This window comes from Leucoraja erinacea, chromosome 14 (assembly GCF_028641065.1).
Source record: "Leucoraja erinacea ecotype New England chromosome 14, Leri_hhj_1, whole genome shotgun sequence".
In the NCBI taxonomy this organism is placed as follows: domain Eukaryota; kingdom Metazoa; phylum Chordata; class Chondrichthyes; order Rajiformes; family Rajidae; genus Leucoraja; species Leucoraja erinaceus.
Window position 1 is genome coordinate 24,299,205 of NC_073390.1, and position 20,521 is coordinate 24,319,725.

Genomic DNA, 20,521 nt, shown 5'->3' on the forward strand with positions numbered 1-20,521 from the left:
ACTAAACCGACTCTTTGAGACCTGTGGGGTTTTTTTTGCTGAGAAATAGGTGTGATTATAATTCCAATATTATGCATTGGTTTGCAACTGATGGAAGCCTGTGTTATCAGCTCCAGCCCAGGTGAATGGTACACGCAGGTACCAGTGATTTATCAGTCATTACGAGGCACCCGGCCAAACTCATTGCAACAGATTAACCTCTTGCAAACACATAAATGTTTATGGCCCAACTAGTGGGTAGAGCCTCTGCCTCACAGCGCTGGAGTCATGGATTCAATCCTGACCTCGGGTACCTGTTTGTATGGAGTTTGCACATTCTCCCTGTGACTGCGTGGGTTTCCTCCGGGTGCTCCCGTTTCCCAAAGACGTGCGGGTTTGTAGGTTGGTCTCAGTAAATAGCTCCCCAGTGTGTAAGACTCTGGGATGGAGGGGCCTGTTTCCATGCATCTTTCAATAAAGATGCTGTTGATGGCAGTAAGGGAACAAAAGCAAAATATTGCATATGCTAGAAACCTGGAAGAGAAACACAGGGAGACAAGGAACTAGAACGTAGGCAGTACTACCAGACACAGAGAATTACTCGATCTCTGTTTGGTTTAGTCTTGTTGAGTTTAGAGATACAGCACGGAAACAGCCCTTTGGTCCACCAAGTCCGCACTGACCAGCGATCACCCCATACACCCGCTCTATCCTCCACACACTGGGGACAATTTACAATTTTACCAAATCAATCAGTCTACAAACCAACACGTGTTTGGAGTGTGGTAGGAAACCGAAGCACCTGGAAAAAATCCACGCAATCATGGGTAGAATGTGCAAACTCTGTACAGACAACATCCATAGTCAGGATTGAACCCGGCTCTCTGGCGCTGTCAGGCAGCAACTGGACTGCCGCTCCAGCGGGCAGGTTTTATCTTTGACGGGCAGGTGTTGGGAATGTCATTGGGGCTACACCTTGCCAATGGTGACCATCATTTAAAGCGGAGAGTGACATGTCATCACATTATTTGCATTCCGATGAGCTTGGGAGCTGCTCACATGCTTTCTCTGACTGGAGTAATGATCAGAAACAAAATGCATGGATGTCTGTTCCTCTAATTTGCATTTGGCGTTGCTCTGACAGTGGAGGTGGCCCAGGATAAAGAGGTCAGTATGGGAATGGGAAGGGGAAGACAAATGTTTGGCAACTGGGAGACTACCTAGACCAAGATGGACTGAGCGAAGGTGTTCAGCGGGTCCCTCTAAACCTTTCCTGTCCATGTACCTGTCCAAGCCTCCTGTTTGTGGTTAGATGATATATTAGACTGGGGTCCTCTCTCTGATATAAGTGATCCCAGGGCCCTGTTGTGTTGGTTGCAGAAGGCTTTGGATTTGGATGAAATATTAGACTAGAGACCTCTCTGATATGAAGTCCCAGGGACCTTGTTGTGTTGGGGGGGGGGGGGGGGGGGGGGGGGGGGGCAGGTACTTGCAACTCCTCGATGTGTTTCCTGTACACAAAGTATACATTCATTTCTTGAGCAGGCATCAGCCAGGAGATGTTGCTCGGTTGCTGAAAGGCCTTCAATGTAGCAATGTTACAAAATTTTGAGATTTTAAAAATCAAGTCTGCAATTTATCCCATCAGATAAACAATAAAAATAAGTTTAATTTGACACCTAATTCACTTTCATATCTCAAGTATTTAAAAAGTTATGGCCATTTTCATACTCGGAAATTAGCATCTTGTTCCCGATTGATTTTCTATGGACATAACAAAAAAGCTGTGATCGTGGACAGTCAAAAGCCCATAACCTTCTTAAAATTAAGAGAACTGAATGAAATTTTCAGTTATCATAGATTGAAGCATTCTGAAACAAATATAAAATAATCTTACTTGGATGATCTGAAATTAAAGCATATAATTAGTTAGTTACCTAATTGTAGCTAATTCCAAACTTCAATTACTAGATCTAAACATCTATCCATTTCTTAATAAATGATTAACATTTTTAAATAGCCTAAGTGTCCAAATAATATTCACAAATAATTCACAATAAAACATGACTTTTATATCTCATTTACATTAATTTATAGGCCAAATGGAAGGAATTTAGTGTTCAATTGCTGTAAATTAAAGTCCATTTAAATCAGCTTTCTACTGGGATCCTGTGAACGCGCTGGTTAATGTTTAATCTACTATAACAATTAAATAAAGCCCTTAAAACTAACAATAGCTCAAGCGAGGGAATCTTCCAGCGATTATTCGTTAATAATTAACTAGGCTGAAAAAACTCGATTTGAACAGCCTAGGGAAAATCGCGTTTTAAACCCGCCCCCCTCTAAACGGCGCCAAAATCGCGCACACGGGCTGGGACAGATTTTCAGCGACGCTTCAGGTACGTTTTGCAACATACCTATTCAATGTTGGCTGAGATGACTATCAGTGCTGGTCCTAAAAAGGACCCTTGCTTGCGGCATTGTAGCTTGCCAACATCTTGGGCCGGGTTGTACACTTTCATGTTACAGTTGGTTAGTTATGCCCCTGTCCCACTTAGGAAACCTGAACGGAAACGTCTGGAGACTTTGCGCCCCACCCAAGGTTTCTGTGCAGTTGCCGGAGGTTCCCGGAGGTTTTTGTCAGTCTCGCTAATGGTCGAAAGTGGTTTCCGCTTCTTCTATGTTCTGGCGATTATTTCAAAAAATTAAAAACCGGACCGGACGCGACTAAAAATAGGTTGCCGTTTTAAAAATTGGTCATTTTTTAGTCGAAGCCGGTTGCGATGCTAGTTGAAGGTGGTTGCCGGAGGTTGCAGGTAGTGGAAGGTCTTACCGGGAACCGCATGGAAACCTTGGGTGGGGCGCAAAGTCTCCAGAGGTTTCCGTTCAGGTTTCCTAAGTGGGACAGGGGCATTAGTGTAGTGTAGAAGGATTCGCAGGTGTAAAACCTGACAGGGACCGTGACGTGGACACGCCTTCTTTGGCCACCGTTGTGTTGGTTGCCAGAGGTATTGACCATTCTCCTTCATTCACAGGCTGGCAGGCGGGAGCCTGGGTGCTAGTGTTCGCCATGTCCCAGCGACAGCAGGAGTCCTTCCACCGACCATCGCCACTGAAGGGTGTAGCCCAGGACCTCAGCCAAGTGATGGAGAAGTTGGACACCAACGAGCTCTATCTGGAGGGAGATGAGACGGACATTGACACCACCATCGGGACAAGGGCACCTGGTAAGCAACCTTCCACTTCCAGGCAGTCATCGCTCATGAGTCATAGGAGCCCCATTAAATCCATTGAGTCTACTCTGCCATTCAATCATGGCTGATCTATCTTTCCCTCTCAACCCCATTCTCCTGTCCATAACCATCAACGCCCTTCCTTATCTTGAATCTGTCAATCTCCGCTTTAAAAATACCCAATGACCGTCATCTCTGACAAGAAATTCCACAGAATTACCACCCTGTAAATAAACAGATTCCTCCTAAAGGCAGGTCCTTTTATTCTGACCCTTAGCTCCAATCAGTTACATAGATACATAGAAATAGGTGCAGGAGTAGGCCATTTGGCCCCTTGACCCAGCACCGCCATTCATTGTGATCGTGGCTGATCGTCCCCAATCAATAACCCGTGCCTGCCTTCGCCCCATATCCCATAATTCCACTAGCCCCTAGAGTTCTAACACTGGCCCTTTGTTATGGTCTATAATTGGTTTTACTTCCTGGTTCTCACTCCATGACTTTGTGAATTTCCCCAGTTCCGTTTTGAAGACTCCTATTGAATCTTGTTTCAGTATCCTTTCAAGACGCAAAGAGCTGGAGTAACTCAGCGGGTCTGGAGAACATGGATCGGTAATGTTTTGGGTCGAGATCCTTCTGAAGGGTCGTGGAAGGAGATCTGAAGAAGGGTCCTGACTCGAAACGCCGCCACTCCATGTTCTCCAGATATTCTGCCCGACCAGCTGAGTTACTCCAGCATTTTGTGTTTTCTTTTGTAAACCACCACCTGCAGTTCCCTGTTTCTACATTCCTGAGCAGAGGGTAGGCTACAGGTGACCTTGGCCGGAGAGGACTGGACCGCGTTGTGTTAAAGCCATTGTTTCGTGTGCTTCAGATGGTGCCCAGATCCCATTCTCAGCTGTCTACATGACCAAAGGCTTCAAGGAGGCGGACATCCAGATCTACATCACCGGTGCCCCCATCATAGCCCATGTGGTGGATGTCGAACGTTTCACATCCACGAGGAAGGTGAGGGAATGGAGCAAAGGGAGTTGGGGAAAAGAATCACAACACAAAGTGCTGGAGTAACTCAGCAAGTTAGGCAGCATCTCTGGAGAACATGGATAGATGACGTTTTGGGTCAAGACCCCTTCTTCAGACTGGTTAATAACAATGTATAGGAAGGAACTGCAGATGCTGGTGCTGGTGCATACCAAAGATAGACACAAATTGCTGGAGTAACTCAGCGGGTAAGACAGCATCTCTGGAGAACATGGATAGGTTGCATTTTCGGGTTTAGACCCTTCTTCAGACTTGTCATTAGTGAGGCTGTACATGAAGTATTGTGTTGATTTGGGTTAGCCTGTTACAGGAAAGATACCATATGCTGAAAGAGTGCAAAGAATTACAACAATGTTGCCAGGATTGGATGGCCTGAGCTAAGAGGCTGGGACTTTATTCCTTGGAACGCAGGAGGCTGAGGTGTGATCTTATAGAGGGTCAGGACTGAGGGAGTGCCACACTAGGAGGGGCAGTACTGAGGAAATGCCGCACAGTGGGAGGGGCTGTACTGAGGGATCACCACACTATGGGAGGGGCTGTACTGAGGCAGTGTTCACTGTGGGAGGAGCTGTACTGAGGGAGCGTCATGCTCTCCCACCTCCTACGACCACCCCCCATTCCTATTCCTGGGGGATTTTGGAATGTAGCTGGACCTTCCAACTAATGCTCTCATTTCTGTGCAGGTGCCAAGTCCCAACATTTACACTATTGAACTGACACACGGGGAGTTCAACTGGAGGGTTAAGAGGAAATTCAAACACTTTCAGGAACTACACCGAGAACTTCTACGCTATAAAGCTCTGCTCCGCCTTCCGATCCCCACTCGAAGGTAAAGTAAAACCCGGAGAGCCGGCATCTGTCCCCTTATCCCAACAGGTGGGGGTAAAAACAAAACCCGGAGCAGGATCAGAGCAGAGGCCCCTGCCCCCGCTACCTCCCCTCCTCTATAATTCCCTTCTCCTTGCTAACTGAGTGAGTTGGAGAGAATGTGGCTGCTGTGGGAAATAGCAAGGACGGAGATTTTGGACGCACTAAACGGGAGCAGGGTCTGGTAACTGATGCAGAAACAAAGAACAACAGATGCTGGTTTACAAAAAAGGACACAAAGTGTCAGAGTAACTATGCGAGTCAGGCAGCACCTCTGGAGATCATGGATAGGTGATGTTTTGGGTCAGGTCCCTTCTTCAGACTGAAGTAACGCCAGCACTTTGTGTCCTTTTTTGTAAACTAGCATTTGCAGTTCCTTGTTTCTACGTTTAAGCATTTTTTTTTGTTAGAGGCACAAAAAACTGCAGGTGTTGGTTTGCAAAAGTAGACACAAAGTGCTGGAATAACTCAGTGGATTAGTCGGCATCACTGAAGAACGTGGATAGGTGACGTTGGGTCGGGACCCTTATTCAGTGAAGTTACTCCAGCACTTTGTAAAACAGCATCTGCAGTTCCTTGAGTCTCTAACTTCAAAAATCACTAAACGTAGAGACAAGGAACTGTAGATGACTGTTTACGAGAAAAAAAGACACAAAATGCTGGAGTAACTCAGTGGGTCAGGCAGCATCCCTGGAGAACATGGATAGATGGTGTTTTGGGTCGGAACCTTTCTTCACACTGATTGTGGGGGGGGGGGTTAAAGCTGGGAGAACGGAGGGGCAGAACAAGGCGTGGCAGGTAATAGATGTGGGGGGTTGATAGGCAGGTGATTTGGACAAAGGCCAGAGATAAAACCAGAAGGTGCAAGACAGACGCTTTGAAGAGATGCAAATTGTGAAGCCAGAGGAAGGATTGTAGGAGGAAGCGAGGGGGCAATAGGTGGGAGTCTAGGAGTGGGGAAAGGGGAGATGTGGGGAAGGAGGGGGATTGGGTTGTTAGAGGTATGGTGACAAACTGGGCAGAGACACAACAAACTGCAAACGCTGGTATCCTAAGCAAAACAAAGTGCTGTAGGATCTCAGTGGGTCAGGCAGTGTCTGTGGTGGGAATGAACAGGTAACGTTTCGGGTCGGGACCCTTCTTCTGACTGATGGAGAATGAGGGAGAATTGATAGGTGGATACAGGTGAGAGGGGTGATGGGTAGATGGGTGAAGTACATGACTAAGCCTGGGGGTGGAAAGCAGACAAAAGGGTGTCAGATAGGGGGGAGAAATGAAATGAGGAAGCAAAGAGGTGATGTAAAGCCGGAGGGAGGGGTATGGGTGGAAGGGGATGGGGGGAGGGAGGGAATCATCTAAGGGATGAGTGTACAGGGGAGGGTGATGGTGGGAGAGCGATGGTGCTGACTGGAGTGGGCCAGGGGAAAGAGAGAAGTATTACTTAAAATTGGAGAAGTCAATGTCTAGATTAGTTTATTGTCAACGTTGCCTAAGTACAGAAAAAAACTTTTTTGAGTGCTATCCAGTCAGTGAAAATATGATTATAAGTGTTTAAGAAGGAACTGCACATGCTGGAAAATCGAAGTTAGACAAAAGTGCTGGAGAAACTCAGCAGGTGAAGCAGCATCTATGGGGCGAAGGAAATAGGCAATGTTTCGGGCCGAAACCCTTCTTCAGACTGATGTCATCAAGCCATGCACAGTGTACAGATACAGGATAAAGGGAATAACGTTTAGTGCAAGATAAAGTCCAGTAAAGTCCGATTAAAAATAGTCTGTGGGTCTGTAATGTGGTTGATGGCTGCTCAGGGCCGCTCTCTGGTTAGTGATAGGATGGTTCAGTTGCCTGCTAACATCTAGGAAGAAACTAAAGATATAGGTTCTTTGGAAGAAACTCCCTGAATCTGGAATTTGCATATTCACACTTCTGTACCTCTTGCCTGATAGTGGAGAGGAGAAGAGGGAGTGATCAATGTGAGACTGGTCATTGATTATGCTGGCGGCCTTGCCAAGGCAGCGTGCAATTATTTAGAAACAAGGAACTACAGGTGCTGGTATACAAAAATAAAACACAAAGTGCTGGAGCAACTCAGTGGGTCAGGCAGCATCTCTGGAAAACACAGATAGGCAACGTTTTGGGGAGTTATGTTTCCCACAGAAGCTGTTCACACCCAGTAGAAGCGGAGTAACTAGTTTGTCTGCTTCTCCATGTATGAAGTTGTAGAGCAGGTTGTTCAGGAAATGAGGAAACTTTCCTGATTCTAAATAACCATCCTTAACTACTAAGAAATCGCCTGGTTTGCAAGATCACGCTTCAACCTTTCCTTGTTGCCTCTACTGCTCCACGACAAAATCTCAAGATGTGCCTCCTTTAAAGGAGCTCTCCCCTCTCAGATTCAGTTCCTTGTTCTTCCAGCTTTTAGTATTTTGCTTTATCACATATCTCTACTCTATGGATGGCTCAATTGGAATCATCTATAGTTTTTCCGCTAACTGGATAGCATGCAAGAAAAAACCTTTTCACTGTACCTCGGTACACATGACAATAATAACCTAAATGGAAGTCTCCATCCAGCCTCTATATATATATATCCAGCAAATATATACCTCTCTGTCTCCCTCTCTCTGTCTCCCTCTCTCTGTCTCCCTCTCTCTGTCTCCCTCTCTCTGTCTCCCTCTCTGTCTCCCTCTCTCTGTCTCTCCCTCTCTCTCTCTCTCTCTGTCTCCCTCTCTCTGTCTCCCTCTCTCTGTCTCCCTCTCTGTCTCTCTGTGTCTCTCCCTCTCTGTCTCCCCCTCTCTCTGTCTCTCTCCTCTCTCTCCCTCTCTCTGTCTCCCCCTCTGTGTCTCCCCCTCTCTGTCTCCCTCTCTCTGTCTCCCCCTGTCTGTCTCCCCCTGTCTGTCTCCCCCTCTCTGTCTCCCTCTCTCTGTCTCCCTCTCTCTGTCTCCCCCTCTCTCTCTGTCTCCCCCTCTCTGTCTCCCCCTCTCTGTCTCCCCCTCTCTGTCTCCCCCTCTCCGTCTCCCCCTCTCCGTCTCCCCCTCTCCGTCTCCCCCTCTCCGTCTCCCCTCTCTCTCCCTCTCTCCCTCCCCCTCTCCGTCTCCCCCTCTCCCTCTCCCTCTCTCCCCCTCTCCGTCTCCCCCTCTCCGTCTCCCCCTCTCTGTCTCCCCCTGTCTGTCTCTGCCTGTGTGTGTGACAGGACGTACCCGTGAGTTATAGAGAGAGGCGTTACTGGGGATTGTCGGTATTGGAGAGAGTCAGTGATGGGGGGGGGGGAGGCGATGATGGGGAGAGTAACCATGGGCCCTGGGGAGAGTGGGTGCCAGGGAGTGTCGGAGGGGGTGGGGAGTGTCTGTGCTCACTGTGTTCTCCCTCCCGCCAGGTTCACAGTGCGACGACAGACGGTGAAGCAGGGGGAGCCGCGGACCATGCCCTCTCTCCCCCGGAGCTCGGACCACATCGTGCGCGAGGAGCAGGTCTCCAGCCGCCGGGTATGGGCATGGGTGGCTCCGGGCATCACCCACCGGGCACCACCCACCGGGCAGCACCCACCGGGGGGGAGGGGGGAGGAGAGACCATGTGTGGGGGATAGACTGGGAGGCGCGGAATGAGATCGGGGGGGGGGGGGGGGGGGGGGGAGCCAGGGGCAAGTTGAGTGTACGTGGGGAGGAGAGGAGACCAGGGGATCGGAGGCAGCGGGCAGGGGGAGGCTGGGAGATGGAGGGGTGGGATACCAGGGAGTGAGGTAGGCGGGAGGAGATGGTGGGGGAGACAGGAGGAGGGGAGCACAGGGGGGAGACCAGGAGAGGGGAGGAGACCAGGGGAGTGGGAGATCATGTGCGGGGAGGCAGGTACCAGAAACTAGACTACTAGAAACCATTACAGACCAGGGCAGCGCAGCTGGTAGAGTCGCTGCCTTACGGTGGCAAGGACCTGGGTTCGATCCTGACTTAGGGTGCTGTCTCTGTGTGTGTGTGTGTGTGTGTGGAGTTTGCACTTTCTCCCTGTGACCACGTGGGTTTCCTGCGGGTGCTCTGGTTTTGCTACCACATGTGGTTTGTAGATTAATTGGCCCTGTGTAAATTGCCCCCTAGTGTGTCGGGAGTGGATGAGAAAGTGGGATAACATAGAACTAGTTTGAACGGGTGATCGATAGTCGGAGTGGACTCAGTGGGCCAAAGGGCCTGTTTCCGTGCTGTATCTCTAAACTATTACAAATGATAGCAGACCATTGCAGACAGTCAGAGCGCTGAATGGGGGATTCTGTAAAGGCGTGGCTCCAAATTCCATATTCGACAATCTGATGCTTGATCCCAATCCAGGAGAAAAAACGATTACAATCTCATTGTTGAATTTAAAAGCAACACGAGGGATGCTCTGGATGTCAGGCAGCATCTACGGGGAGAAAACTGGGTCCACAGGGGGGGGGGGGGGGGGGGGGGGGGGGGGGCTGAGTGTCTCTGGCGATTTTCTCTCTTTGTCTGAATCACTGGTCTGCACTTCTCCTTTGTGAAGGTTTTCTCTTGCATTCACAGAGACAGCTGGAGGACTACCTGACCAAGCTCCTGAAGATGGCCATGTACCGCAACTACCACGCCATGGTAAGTTCTGCCAGAGTGCCTGAAGTCCTCTGCTCTCCGACGGGTAAAATGGTGAGAAGTCACGATGCAGCTTCACAAGACTTGGGTTAGGCCACATCCACTTCCATCAGGCCTCCCCTCAACCTCCGTGCTCCAAGGAAAACAATCCAAGTTTGTGCAACCTCTGAAGAGAGTCGCAAAGTGCAGGAGTAACTCAGTGTTCAGGCAGCTTTGCTGGAGAAAAAGGATGGGTGATTTTCGTACCATCTGGTAAACCTCCTCTGCACCCTCTTCAAAGCCTCCACATTCTTCCTGTGATGGGGTGACCACACTTGCCTTTTAAGGGTGGCAATATGGGGCAGTGGTAGAGTTGCTGCCTCACAGCACTAGAGACCTGAGTTTGATCTTGATCGTTGGTTGGTGCGGACGTGGAGGGCCGAAGGGCCTGTTTCCGCTCTGCATCACTAAACTAAATTAAACCGCACCATATGTGGCCTAACCAAAGTCTTATTATGCTGCTACATGACTTCCTCACTACTAATGTAGTGCCAAAGAAGACCATGGTAGTGACCCATTTGTTTGTTCCCACAGATGGAATTTATTGGAGTCAGTCAGCTTTCCTTCATTCACCATCTTGGACCCAAGGGCCTGTAAGTGACACTATTGGTATTGGTTTATTATTATCACATGTACCGAGATAGAGAGAAAAATGTACCATGTTATGGCTGCAGAGAAAGTGCAGATAAAAAAAGTTCAAGGGCTACATTGCAGTAGATTGGAAGATCGGAACTACACCTTTACCTATGGGACAACCGTTCAGTAGTCTGATAACGTAAGGGAAGAAGTTGTTCCTGAGTCTGATGGTGCGTGGTTTCAAGCTTCTGTATCTTCTGCCCGATGGGAGAGGAGAGAAGAAGGAATGACCTCGGTCCTTGATTACATTGGCTGCTTTCTGGAGGCAGCAAGAAGTGTAGTTGGAGTTGATGGTGGGGAGTCTGGTCTGTGTGATGGACTGGGCTACATCCACAACCCTCTGGGATTTCTTGTGGTCTTGGGCAAAGCTGTTGCCAAACCAAGTTGTGATGCATCCCGATAGGATGGTTTCTGTGGTGCATCTGTAGAAGTTGGTAAGAGTCGTCGTAGAATTGTCTTCATTTTCTGAGGAAGACATTGGTGTGATTTCTGGGCCACAGTGTCAATGTGGTTAGAACAACACATAGTGTCGGCGATATTTACACCTACAAATCTGAAGCATTTGACCATCTCCATTTCAGGTTTAGGTTTATTAATGTCACATGTGCCGAGGTACAGTGAAAAGCTTTGATTTGCATGCTGTCCAAACAGATCAGATTTATACCATAGACAAATACAATCAAGTCAAACTCAAGTACAATAGGTAGAGCAAGGGTGAAGATACAGATGAAGGGCCTGATAACAAAGGAGAAGAAGCTGTTTCTGAGTCTGGTGGGGCACGCTTTCAAACTTCACTACCTTCTGCCGGATGGGAGCGGGGAGAAGAAGGAATGACCAGGATGGGATAAGTATTGATACAAACCAAGTGTGTAATCCACCACACTTCCTGAAGTCCATGACCAACTCCTTCGTCTTGCTGAAATCGAGGATGAGGTTATTCAGTTTAGTTTAGTTTGTTGTCCCGCGTACCGAGGTACAGAAAAAAACTTGTTCGTTTCCTACTAACCAGTCAGCAGAAAGACCACATGATTACAATCGAGCCACTCATAGTGTACAGATACAGGATAAAGGGAATAATGTTTAGTGCAAGGTAAAGTCCAGTAAAGTCCAATTAAAGATAGTCTGAGGGTCTCCAATGAGGTAGACGGGAGGTCAAGTTGGTGATAGGATGGTTCAGTTGCCTGATCACAGCTGTGAAGAAACTGTCTCTGAATCTGGAGGTGTGTGTTTTCACACTTCTGTACCTTGTGCCTGATGGGAGAGGGGAGCAGAGGGGGTGATCAGGGTGAGACTTTTCATTGATTATGCTGGTGGCCTTCCTGAGGCAGCGTGAAGTGTAGATGGAGTCAATGGAAGGGGGGTTGGTTTGCGTGATGGCCTGGGTTGCATCCACCATTTTCTTTAATTTCTTGTGGATAGACTTGTTCCCAAACCATGCTGTGATGCATTCCCAATAAAATGCTTTCCACGATGTATCTGTGGAAGTTGGTTGGAGTTGTTGGGGACATGTCGAACTTCCTGAGCCTTCTAAGCATCTTGTGCTTTGCCTTGGTTCCACTTGTGTGTTGGTTTGACGGAGATTGATCAGAATCCCTCTCCTTTGCAGGGAAGGTTTTATAATGAAACGTTCCGGAGGTCACCGAATTCCCGGGCTCAACTGCTGTGGCAGGAACAAGGTCTGTTATCGCTGGTCTAAGAGGTAAGTGAGCCCGAGGTCCGTTGACTTTCATGGGATCAGACTTGATAATCACGCCAGCAAGGTCACCACGTTATAGTCCTGGAATCATAGGGTCATACAGCACGGGAACGCGCCCTTCTTGCCTGTAGCCTAAATCTCTTGCCTGATGGGAGCAGAGGGAGTGACTGGGGTAGGACTGGTCCTTGATTATATTGTTGGCCTTGCCAAGCCAGCGTGAGGTGCAGATGGAGTCAATGGAAGGGAGGAGGGTGGTTTGTGTGAAGGTTGCAGTCATAAAGATGAAGGGCGTGGGTAGGTGGGCCAGGGCGGGTGAGGACAGGGGTCTCAACGTTACTCGTGGACGTGTGTTTTGCCCCTAGGTGGTTGACGGTGAAAGACTCCTTCGTCACGTACGTGAAGCCGGATTCTGGAGCGGTGGCCTTCGTCCTGTTGGTGGATAAAGAGTTCAGCATCAAGTTGGGCATCAAGGACACGGAGACCAAGTACGGCATCAGGATCGAGAACCTGTCCAGGTGGGTCCACCCACCAGTGGAGATCTGACACCCTTCCGATCCCCACCTCAATCCCATTCTATTCCAGGGACTGGAACACACAATGGCGCAGCGGGTGGAGCCGCTGCCTCGCAGTGCCCAAGACCGCGGTTCGATCCCAACCTCGGGAACACAAGGCTAAGGATGATGTGCTGTAAATGGATTGGTATTGATGAATACTCGATGGCCAGCATGGACATGGTGGGCCGAAGGGCTTGCTTGTGTGTTGTGGAAATTGATAAGAGGTGTAGGAAGGAGCCGCAGATGCTGGTTTAAACCGAAGTTAGACAACAAAATTCTGGAATAACTCGGCGGGTCAGGCAGCATCGCTGGAGAAAAGGAATAGGTGACGTTTCAGGTTGAGACTCTGTTTCAGGCTGAGGGTCAGGGGAGAGGGAAACTAGAGGAATGAAAATGTACAGAACAAATTAATGAATGGAATGAAGTGAACAAGTCAGAACCAGCACTGATCAGGGAAAGTTGGAGACAACAGTTGTTCAGATTTATCATTGTCACGTGTGCTGAGGTACAATGAAACGTTTCGTGTAGCATCCTATAACAGATCAGATAATAATAAGGATGGCACAGTGGTGCAGCTGGTAAAGCCGCCGCCACACAACGCCAGAGAACCAGGTTCGATCCTGATCTCGGTTGCTGTCTCCGTGGAGTTTGCATGTTCTCCCTGTGACCACGTGGGTTTCCTCCGGGTGCTCTGGTTTCCTCCCACATCCCAAAGATGTGCGGGTTCATAGGTTAATTGGCCCTCTGTAAGTTGCCCCTAGTGTGTAGGGAGTGGATGAGAAAGTGGGATAAATTAGAACTTGTGTGAGTGGGAGATCGCTGGTCGGTGTGGGCTTGATGATTCCATGCTGTACCTGTCAACCAACCAATCAATTTACATTGCAGAAGGGTCTCGACATGAAATGTCTGAAGAAAGGTCACAATCTGAAACATCACCTGTCCATGTTCTCCAGAGATGCTGCCTGACCCACTGAGTTATTCCAGCACTTTGTATCTTTTACAGCACAAAAGCAGGTCATTCGGCCCAAGCAGTGCTATCATTCAGGCTCCATATGGACCTCCTTCATCTTTCTTCCTCTAGCTGAATCAGCTTGGCCCGCTCTTCCCTCCTCCCTCCTCTGCTGTCCTGCCTCTACTGAAGATCACCATCGCGATTCACACCCAGCCTCCCGGTGGCTGAGAGATCCACACTCTCACCGCACTCTGTGTGAAGGAGAATCCCCTGAATTCCCCGCTGATGCTGACGGACTCTAGTTCTGTTCTTTCCTCCACCGGTGGAAACACCGTCTCCACATCATCTCCATGGAAACCTTTCAGCACTTCAATCAGATCCTCCTTCAACGAAGAGAGTCCCAGTCTGTCTATTCTCTCCCAAAACGTCGACCCCTGTGCTCCCGGTCTCATCCTTGTAAACTTTCTCTGCTCCCTTTCTCACACACCTCGGCATCATGTTTATGGTGAGTCAGAGCAGTACAACAGTGTGGTCTAACCAAACCTCAACGCAGGTCATGTCTTACTTCCCTAACGTGTTGTTATTGCTGTAGAAATTAACCCTAGTGCTTTGCTTGCTTCCCCGGTAGCCTTGCTAACCGGTGGTGTCCAACCCAGGCTGACATTGTCTGAGTCATACAGTGTGAAAACAGGTCCTTCAGCCCAATATATCCATGCCGCACAACATGTCCTCTCCACACTAGTCCCACCTGCCTGTGTTTGGCCTATATCTATATTACTAAAAGTCTGATCTTGCCCACTTCCTGGTGTTCTGTATATTGATTTTAGAAAAGAAACGCTGCCACTTTCGAAGTGTTGAGTGCCTCAGTCAGTCTCTGCAAGATGGGGGAGCGAGCGGGTCACGTCTCTCAGTCTGAGCTGTGAATAACAATGAACACATGTCTACTAAACTGTGAGTGGTTTTACTGACCTGTCAGTGCCCTTAATGTGGTTTGAAAATATAGTTTGGAAATGCTAAAGCTGTGTTGCCTTTGGTTTGGAAATGCTAAAGCTGTGTTGCCTAATTAAAGTTGCCTTGCCCAATTAAAGTTGCCTTGCCCAATTAAAGTTGCCTTGCCCAATTAAAGTTGCCTTGCCCAATTAAAGTTGCCTTGCCCGATTAAAGTTGCCTTGCTCGATTAAAGTTGCCTTGTCCGATTAAATTTGCCTTGTCCGATTAAATTTGCCTTGTCCGATTAAAGTTGCCTTGCCCGATTAAAGTTGCCTTGCCCGATTAAAGTTGCCTTGTCCGATTAAAGTTGCCTTGTCCGATTAAATTAGCCTTGTCCGATTAAAGTTGCCTTGCCCGATTAAAGTTGCCTTGCCCGATTAAAGTTGCCTTGCCCGATTAAAGTTGCCTTGCCCGATTAAAGTTGCCTTGCCCGATTAAAGTTGCCTTGCCCGATTAAAGTTGCCTTGCCCGATTAAAGTTGCCTTGCCCGATTAAAGTTGCCTTGCCAGATTAAAGTTGCCCTGCCCAATTAAAGTTGCCCTGCCCAATTAAAGTTACCTTGCCTAATTAAAGTTGCCTTGCCTATATAATTAACAGTCTAATCTTGACCACTTCCTGTTTGCGTTTTATATTGATTTTAGAAAAAGATCTGCCATGTATGGCTGTGATTTTTGGCCATCTTACTCAGAGCCCCCCTCCGCTGCGCAGGACAAGAGGATTTTTCCCATCTATGAAAAATAAAAGAGTTATTAGTGTTTAAAAAATGTTGAGATTCTCTCTCCTGAAGGCCACGCCCCTTCTGGAGAGGCTATAAAACCTGGAAGTGTTGAGTGCCTCAGTCAGTCTCTGCAAGATGGAGGAGCGAGGGGGTCACGTCTCTCAGTCTGAGCTGTGAATAACAATGAACACATGTCTACTAAACTGTGAGTGGTTTTACTGACCTGTCGGTGCCCTTAATGTGGTTTGAAAATATAGTTTGGAAATGCTAAAGCTGTGTTGCCTTTGGTTTGGAAATGCTAAAGCTGTGTTGCCTAATTAAAGTTGCCTTGCCCAATTAAAGTTGCCTTGCTCAATTAAAGTTGCCTTGCCCGATTAAAGTTGCCTTGCCCGATTAAAGTTGCCTTGCCCGATTAAAGTTGCCTTGCCCGATTAAAGTTGTCTTGCCAGATTAAAGTTGCCCTGCCCAATTAAAGTTGCCCTGCCCAATTAAAGTTGCCTTGCCTAATTAAAGTTGCCTTGCCTATATAATTAACAGTCTAATCTTGACCACTTCCTGTTTGCGTTTTATATTGATTTTAGAAAAAGATCTACCATGTATGGCTGTGATTTTTGGCCATCTTACTCAGAGGACAAGACAAGACAAGAGGATTGCGCAGGACAAGAGGATTTTTCCCATCGATGAAAAATAAAAGTTACTGGTGTTTAAAAAAATGTTGAGATTCTCTCTCCTGTCAATCATGCCATGAAGGCCACACCCCTTCTGGTGGGAGGGGGGAGGGACTATTAAACCCAGAAGTGTGGGCATAGCTCAGTCTCTGCAAGATGGAGGAGGAAGAGGTCAAGACTTGCTGTCTTTAATGGCCTTGCGCCCTGCTTGAAATGGTATGAAAATGCACTTGAATTTGGTGGCCTTGCACCCTGCTTGAAGTGGTAAGAAACTGCACTTGAATTTGGTGGCGTTGCCTAATTAAAGTTTCTTGAAATGGAATTTCAAGGAATAGCCATGAGTCAACTGCCAGCCCACCAGCTGTGAGTGAGTGAGCTGCCAGCACAACAGGCTTTAGTGACTGAGCCGCAAATAATCCATTTGGCCCACAATGTCCATACTAACCCTCTGGAAACCAGTCCTTTCAGCCCACAACACCCATTCTAGCGCTCCAGAACCCCCCCCCCCCCCACTGGGCACCAATATTGGAATTGGTGGAGAGGTGAAATATTGTATTGGGGGACCAGCCCTCCCGTGTGATGCTGAGACCCAAGGGTCCCACTTAGAAACATAGAAACATAGAAATTAGGTGCAGGAGTAGGCCATTCGGCCCTTCGAGCCTGCACCGCCATTCAATATGATCATGGCTGATCATCCAACTCAGTATCCCGTACCTGCCTTCTCTCCATACCCTCTGATCCCCTTGGCCACAAGGGCCACATCTAACTCCCTCTTAAATATAGCCAATGAACTGACCTCAACTACCCTCTGTGGCAGAGAGTTCCAGAGATTCACCACTCTCTGTGTGAAAAAAGTTCTCCTCATCTCGGTTTTAAAGGATTTCCCCCTTATCCTTAAGCTGTGACCCCTTGTCCTGGACTTCCCCAACATCGGGAACAATCTTCCTGCATCTAGCCTGTCCAACCCCTTAAGAATTTTGTACGTTTCTATAAGATCCCCTCTCAATCTCCTAAATTCTAGAGAGTACAAACCAAGTCTATCCAGTCTCTCTTCATAAGACAGTCCTGACATCCCAGGAATCAGTCTGGTGAACCTTCTCTGCACTCCCTCTATGACAATAATGTCCTTCCTCAGATTTGGAGACCAAAACTGCACACAATACTCCAGGTGTGGTCTCACCAAGACCCTGTACAACTGCAGTAGAACCTCCCTGCTCCTATACTCAAATCCTCTTGCTATGAAAGCCAACTTAGTCTAGAATCCCTCTAAAAGTATCCTTTCCATGTAGCTGTCTAAGTGTGTCTTAATCTTTCTTAAGCTACCTGCCTCAACTACCTGCTCTGGCAGCTCATTCCATACATCCACTAACCTTTCTATATTTAAAAAAATGCCCCTCAAGTTCCTATTAAATCTTTCTCCCCTCACCTTAAACCTATGTCCTCTTGTTCTCGTTTCACCTAGACTGGGTAAATGTGCATATCTCTCTCTATTCCCTTCATGATTTGACACACCTCTATAAGATCACCCCTTGTTCTCCTACGCTCCAAGGAATAGTCTCAGCCGGCCCATCCTATCCTCATAGCTCAGGCCCTCGCCCTGGCAACATCCCGGTAAATCTTTTCTCCAACCTTTCCAGCTTAACAACATTGATAATAGGACCTAGGCAACCCACCAACCTCAGGAGGCAATGTTTACATCCAGGCATGTTCCAGAATGTCAAATATGCCAGACCTCTGGATGAAGAAGGGCACAAAGGTTCTCTCCACCTCTATTAACGTGAAGGATTTGGACAACAGCAGATTTAACTGCAGTATCTGGGCCTGTCCCACTTTCACGACCTAATTCACGACCTTTTTAACTCGTGGACATTTTTCATCATGTTGAAAAACCCCGACCTACCTACGACTAGCATCACGACCTACCCACTTCCCACCTACGACATCCTACAACCATGCTGCGGAGTATGTGTCAAGGGCAAACTCGGCAAACCCGTGAAAGTGGGACAAGCTCTAATGAAGCGAATCGCCATTGTAATTGAAACTGGAAGTCTTCAGATCAACGAGCTGTTTAGTTTTAGATAATGAATTGCCAGGAAATCATTGGTAAACAGATGGGAGCAGTCAAACAAAAGTGATAGTGGTCACTGAATGGGTGAATAATTGGCTGATTGCAAAGTTCCAAAGTGCAATGCTTCTTCTTATCGAGTCAACATTACAAGATTAGAAATTGTTCAACCAGAGCTGAACACACGTCTCGGCATCTGCATACAATGGCATCTTCCGCTTCTTGTGTGTGGTGGTGGAACGTTTGGTGGAAACAGGGCCACGACATGAACGCTCTTTCCTTGGACCCCAGCGCAATGCTGAGGGTAGCAGTGTATGGAGGGGCGGTACTGATGGAGTGTCGCACTGTGGGAGGGGCGGTACTGAGGGAGTGTCGCACTGTGGGAGGGGCGGGTGCTGCACTGTGGCAGGGGCGGTACTGAGGGAGCGCTGGCTTGCACTTATAGTTTTGCCAACTTGTTCCAGGACTCTGATCATCAAATGCAACAGTTACCGACACGCTCGATGGTGGGGGCAGGAGATCGAGAAGTTCATTTGCGAACACGCCGCGGTCTACCTGAAAGACCAACGCTTCACATCCTTCGCTTCTGTGGACGAAGGCATTCTGTCCAAATGGTAAGCGATCCACAAGTCACGGGAGCTGAATTAGGAAAGTTGGCCCATCAAGTCAAATGGCTGATCTATTATTCCCTCTCAACCCCATTCTCCTGCCTTCTCCAAAAACATGGAACCTGTCATGAATTTGCGTGTCATCCATGTTGGCGCTGGAGTGCGGTGGCTCTTTGCGCGCTGGTCCCAGATGAGAACCTGTTATTATCCATTACGATTGTTCCATTCGTTTAAATCTTTCCATCATAGAACGTGAAGTAAAACAGCACAGAAACAGGCCCTTCGGTCCACAGTGCCTGCACTGAACATGATGCCTAGCTGAAGATAAACATTAAGTGCTGGAGTAACTCAGCGGGTCAGGCAGCAACTCTGGAGAAATGGAATGGTGACGTTTCAGTTCGGGACCCTTCTTCAGACTTCCCAACCTGAAACATCACCCATCCACTTTCTCCAGAGATGCTGCCTGCTCTGCTGAGTTACTCCAGCACTTTGGGTCTTTCTTTGGTATAAACCAGTATCTGCAGTTCTATGTTTCTACGTGATGCCTAGCTGAACTGATCTTCTCTGCCTGCATATGATCTATATCCCTCCATTCCCTGCATATCCATGTACCTATCCAAAGGTCTCTTCAACACCACTATCTGCTTCCACTACTATCACTGGCAGCGCGATCCAGGCACTCACCACCCACACATCTCCATTAACCTGTTCATGCTGGTTGCATCTTCCTGCCGTCCCCTGTCCTCCAGTGAGTGCCGTTAGTTTAATCCTGCCTTGCTCTCCCTGCAGGTATGTCAATGCCAAAGGATATTTTGAGGATGTGGCAGATGCGCTGGAAAATGCCCAGGAGGAAATATTCATCACAGACTGGTGGTAAGTCCGGGTGACGGGTCAGTCAGAGGGACCGGAGCAGGGGTCGGCTGATTACTTGAGGCAGGATGTGCTGGCTCTGGAGATTGTCCAGATTGTCAGCACTAGGCCTGTACCCGCTGGAGTTGAGAAGAATGATTGGGGACCTCATGGAAACAAACTGAATAGTAAAGGTTTGGATGGAGTGCATGTGGAGAGGATGTTTCCGCGAGTGGGAGACTCTAGGACAGAGGTCATAGCCTCAGAATTGAAGGACGTTCTTGTAGGAAGGAGATGAGGAGAAATTTATTTCGTCAGAGGGTGGTGAATCTGTGAAATTCTTTGCCATAGAAGGCTGAGGAGACCAAGTTAGTAGATATTTTTAAGGCAGAGATAGATAGATTTTTGATTAGTACTGGTGTCAGAGGTTATGGGGAGAAGGCAAGAGAATGGGCTTAGGCGGTAGGCCTAATTCTACTCCTATCAATGATTATCAAAAATAATCGAGCCTGCCCTCTATTTAGGCTTTAGACCTGTGATCTTGTGGATTTTCTCTAGGAGCTCCGGTTTCTATCCACACTACAAATAAGGACAGGTTTGTAAGTTATTTGGCTTTGGTAAAATTGTAAATTGTCCCTATTGTGTAGGATAGTGTTAGTGTATGGGGTGATTGCTGGTCAGTGCTGTATCTGTCTAAGTCTCTAAAAATCATGTCCAGCACAGATATTCTGTGACAAAGGCCTGTTCATGTTCTGTACTGTTGTATGTTCTCTGAATGAGAAAGCGTTGTGATGTTGGCAGCAGCTGAAGGGATTTAATGTCTGGCAGTGACTCTGTCTTCTCTGCTTTGGTGGGGCACAGGTTGAGCCCAGAGATCTTCCTCAAGAGGCCGGTGATGGAAGGGAATCACTGGCGGCTGGACTACATTCTCAAACGCAAAGCGGTGAGTTCCTGATTCCTCTCTCATCCACAGCATGTGGCTGGCCCCTGGTAAGGCCAGCAGTTATTTTCTACGTCCTCCGTGCATCCCAGGA

At 48.0% G+C, this 20,521-nt stretch overlaps 1 protein-coding gene across 7 annotated transcripts in view; it reads left to right on the forward strand.

Moving 5' to 3' along the window:
- The window catches only part of LOC129703416 (phospholipase D1-like), a 91,167-nt gene that overhangs the window by 33,392 nt on the left and 37,254 nt on the right, over positions 1-20,521 (forward strand). For all 7 annotated transcript variants that reach the window (XM_055645825.1, XM_055645823.1, XM_055645824.1 and 4 more), the window contains 11 exons: positions 3,015-3,206; positions 4,087-4,220; positions 4,937-5,082; positions 8,497-8,605; positions 9,650-9,715; positions 10,286-10,344; positions 11,994-12,086; positions 12,446-12,598; positions 18,495-18,644; positions 19,428-19,511; positions 20,349-20,430. In XM_055645825.1, coding sequence (XP_055501800.1) covers positions 3,050-3,206; positions 4,087-4,220; positions 4,937-5,082; positions 8,497-8,605; positions 9,650-9,715; positions 10,286-10,344; positions 11,994-12,086; positions 12,446-12,598; positions 18,495-18,644; positions 19,428-19,511; positions 20,349-20,430 — 1,233 coding nt within the window. In that variant the 5' untranslated portion in view covers positions 3,015-3,049. The remainder of the gene's footprint in view (positions 1-3,014; positions 3,207-4,086; positions 4,221-4,936; positions 5,083-8,496; positions 8,606-9,649; positions 9,716-10,285; positions 10,345-11,993; positions 12,087-12,445; positions 12,599-18,494; positions 18,645-19,427; positions 19,512-20,348; positions 20,431-20,521) is intronic.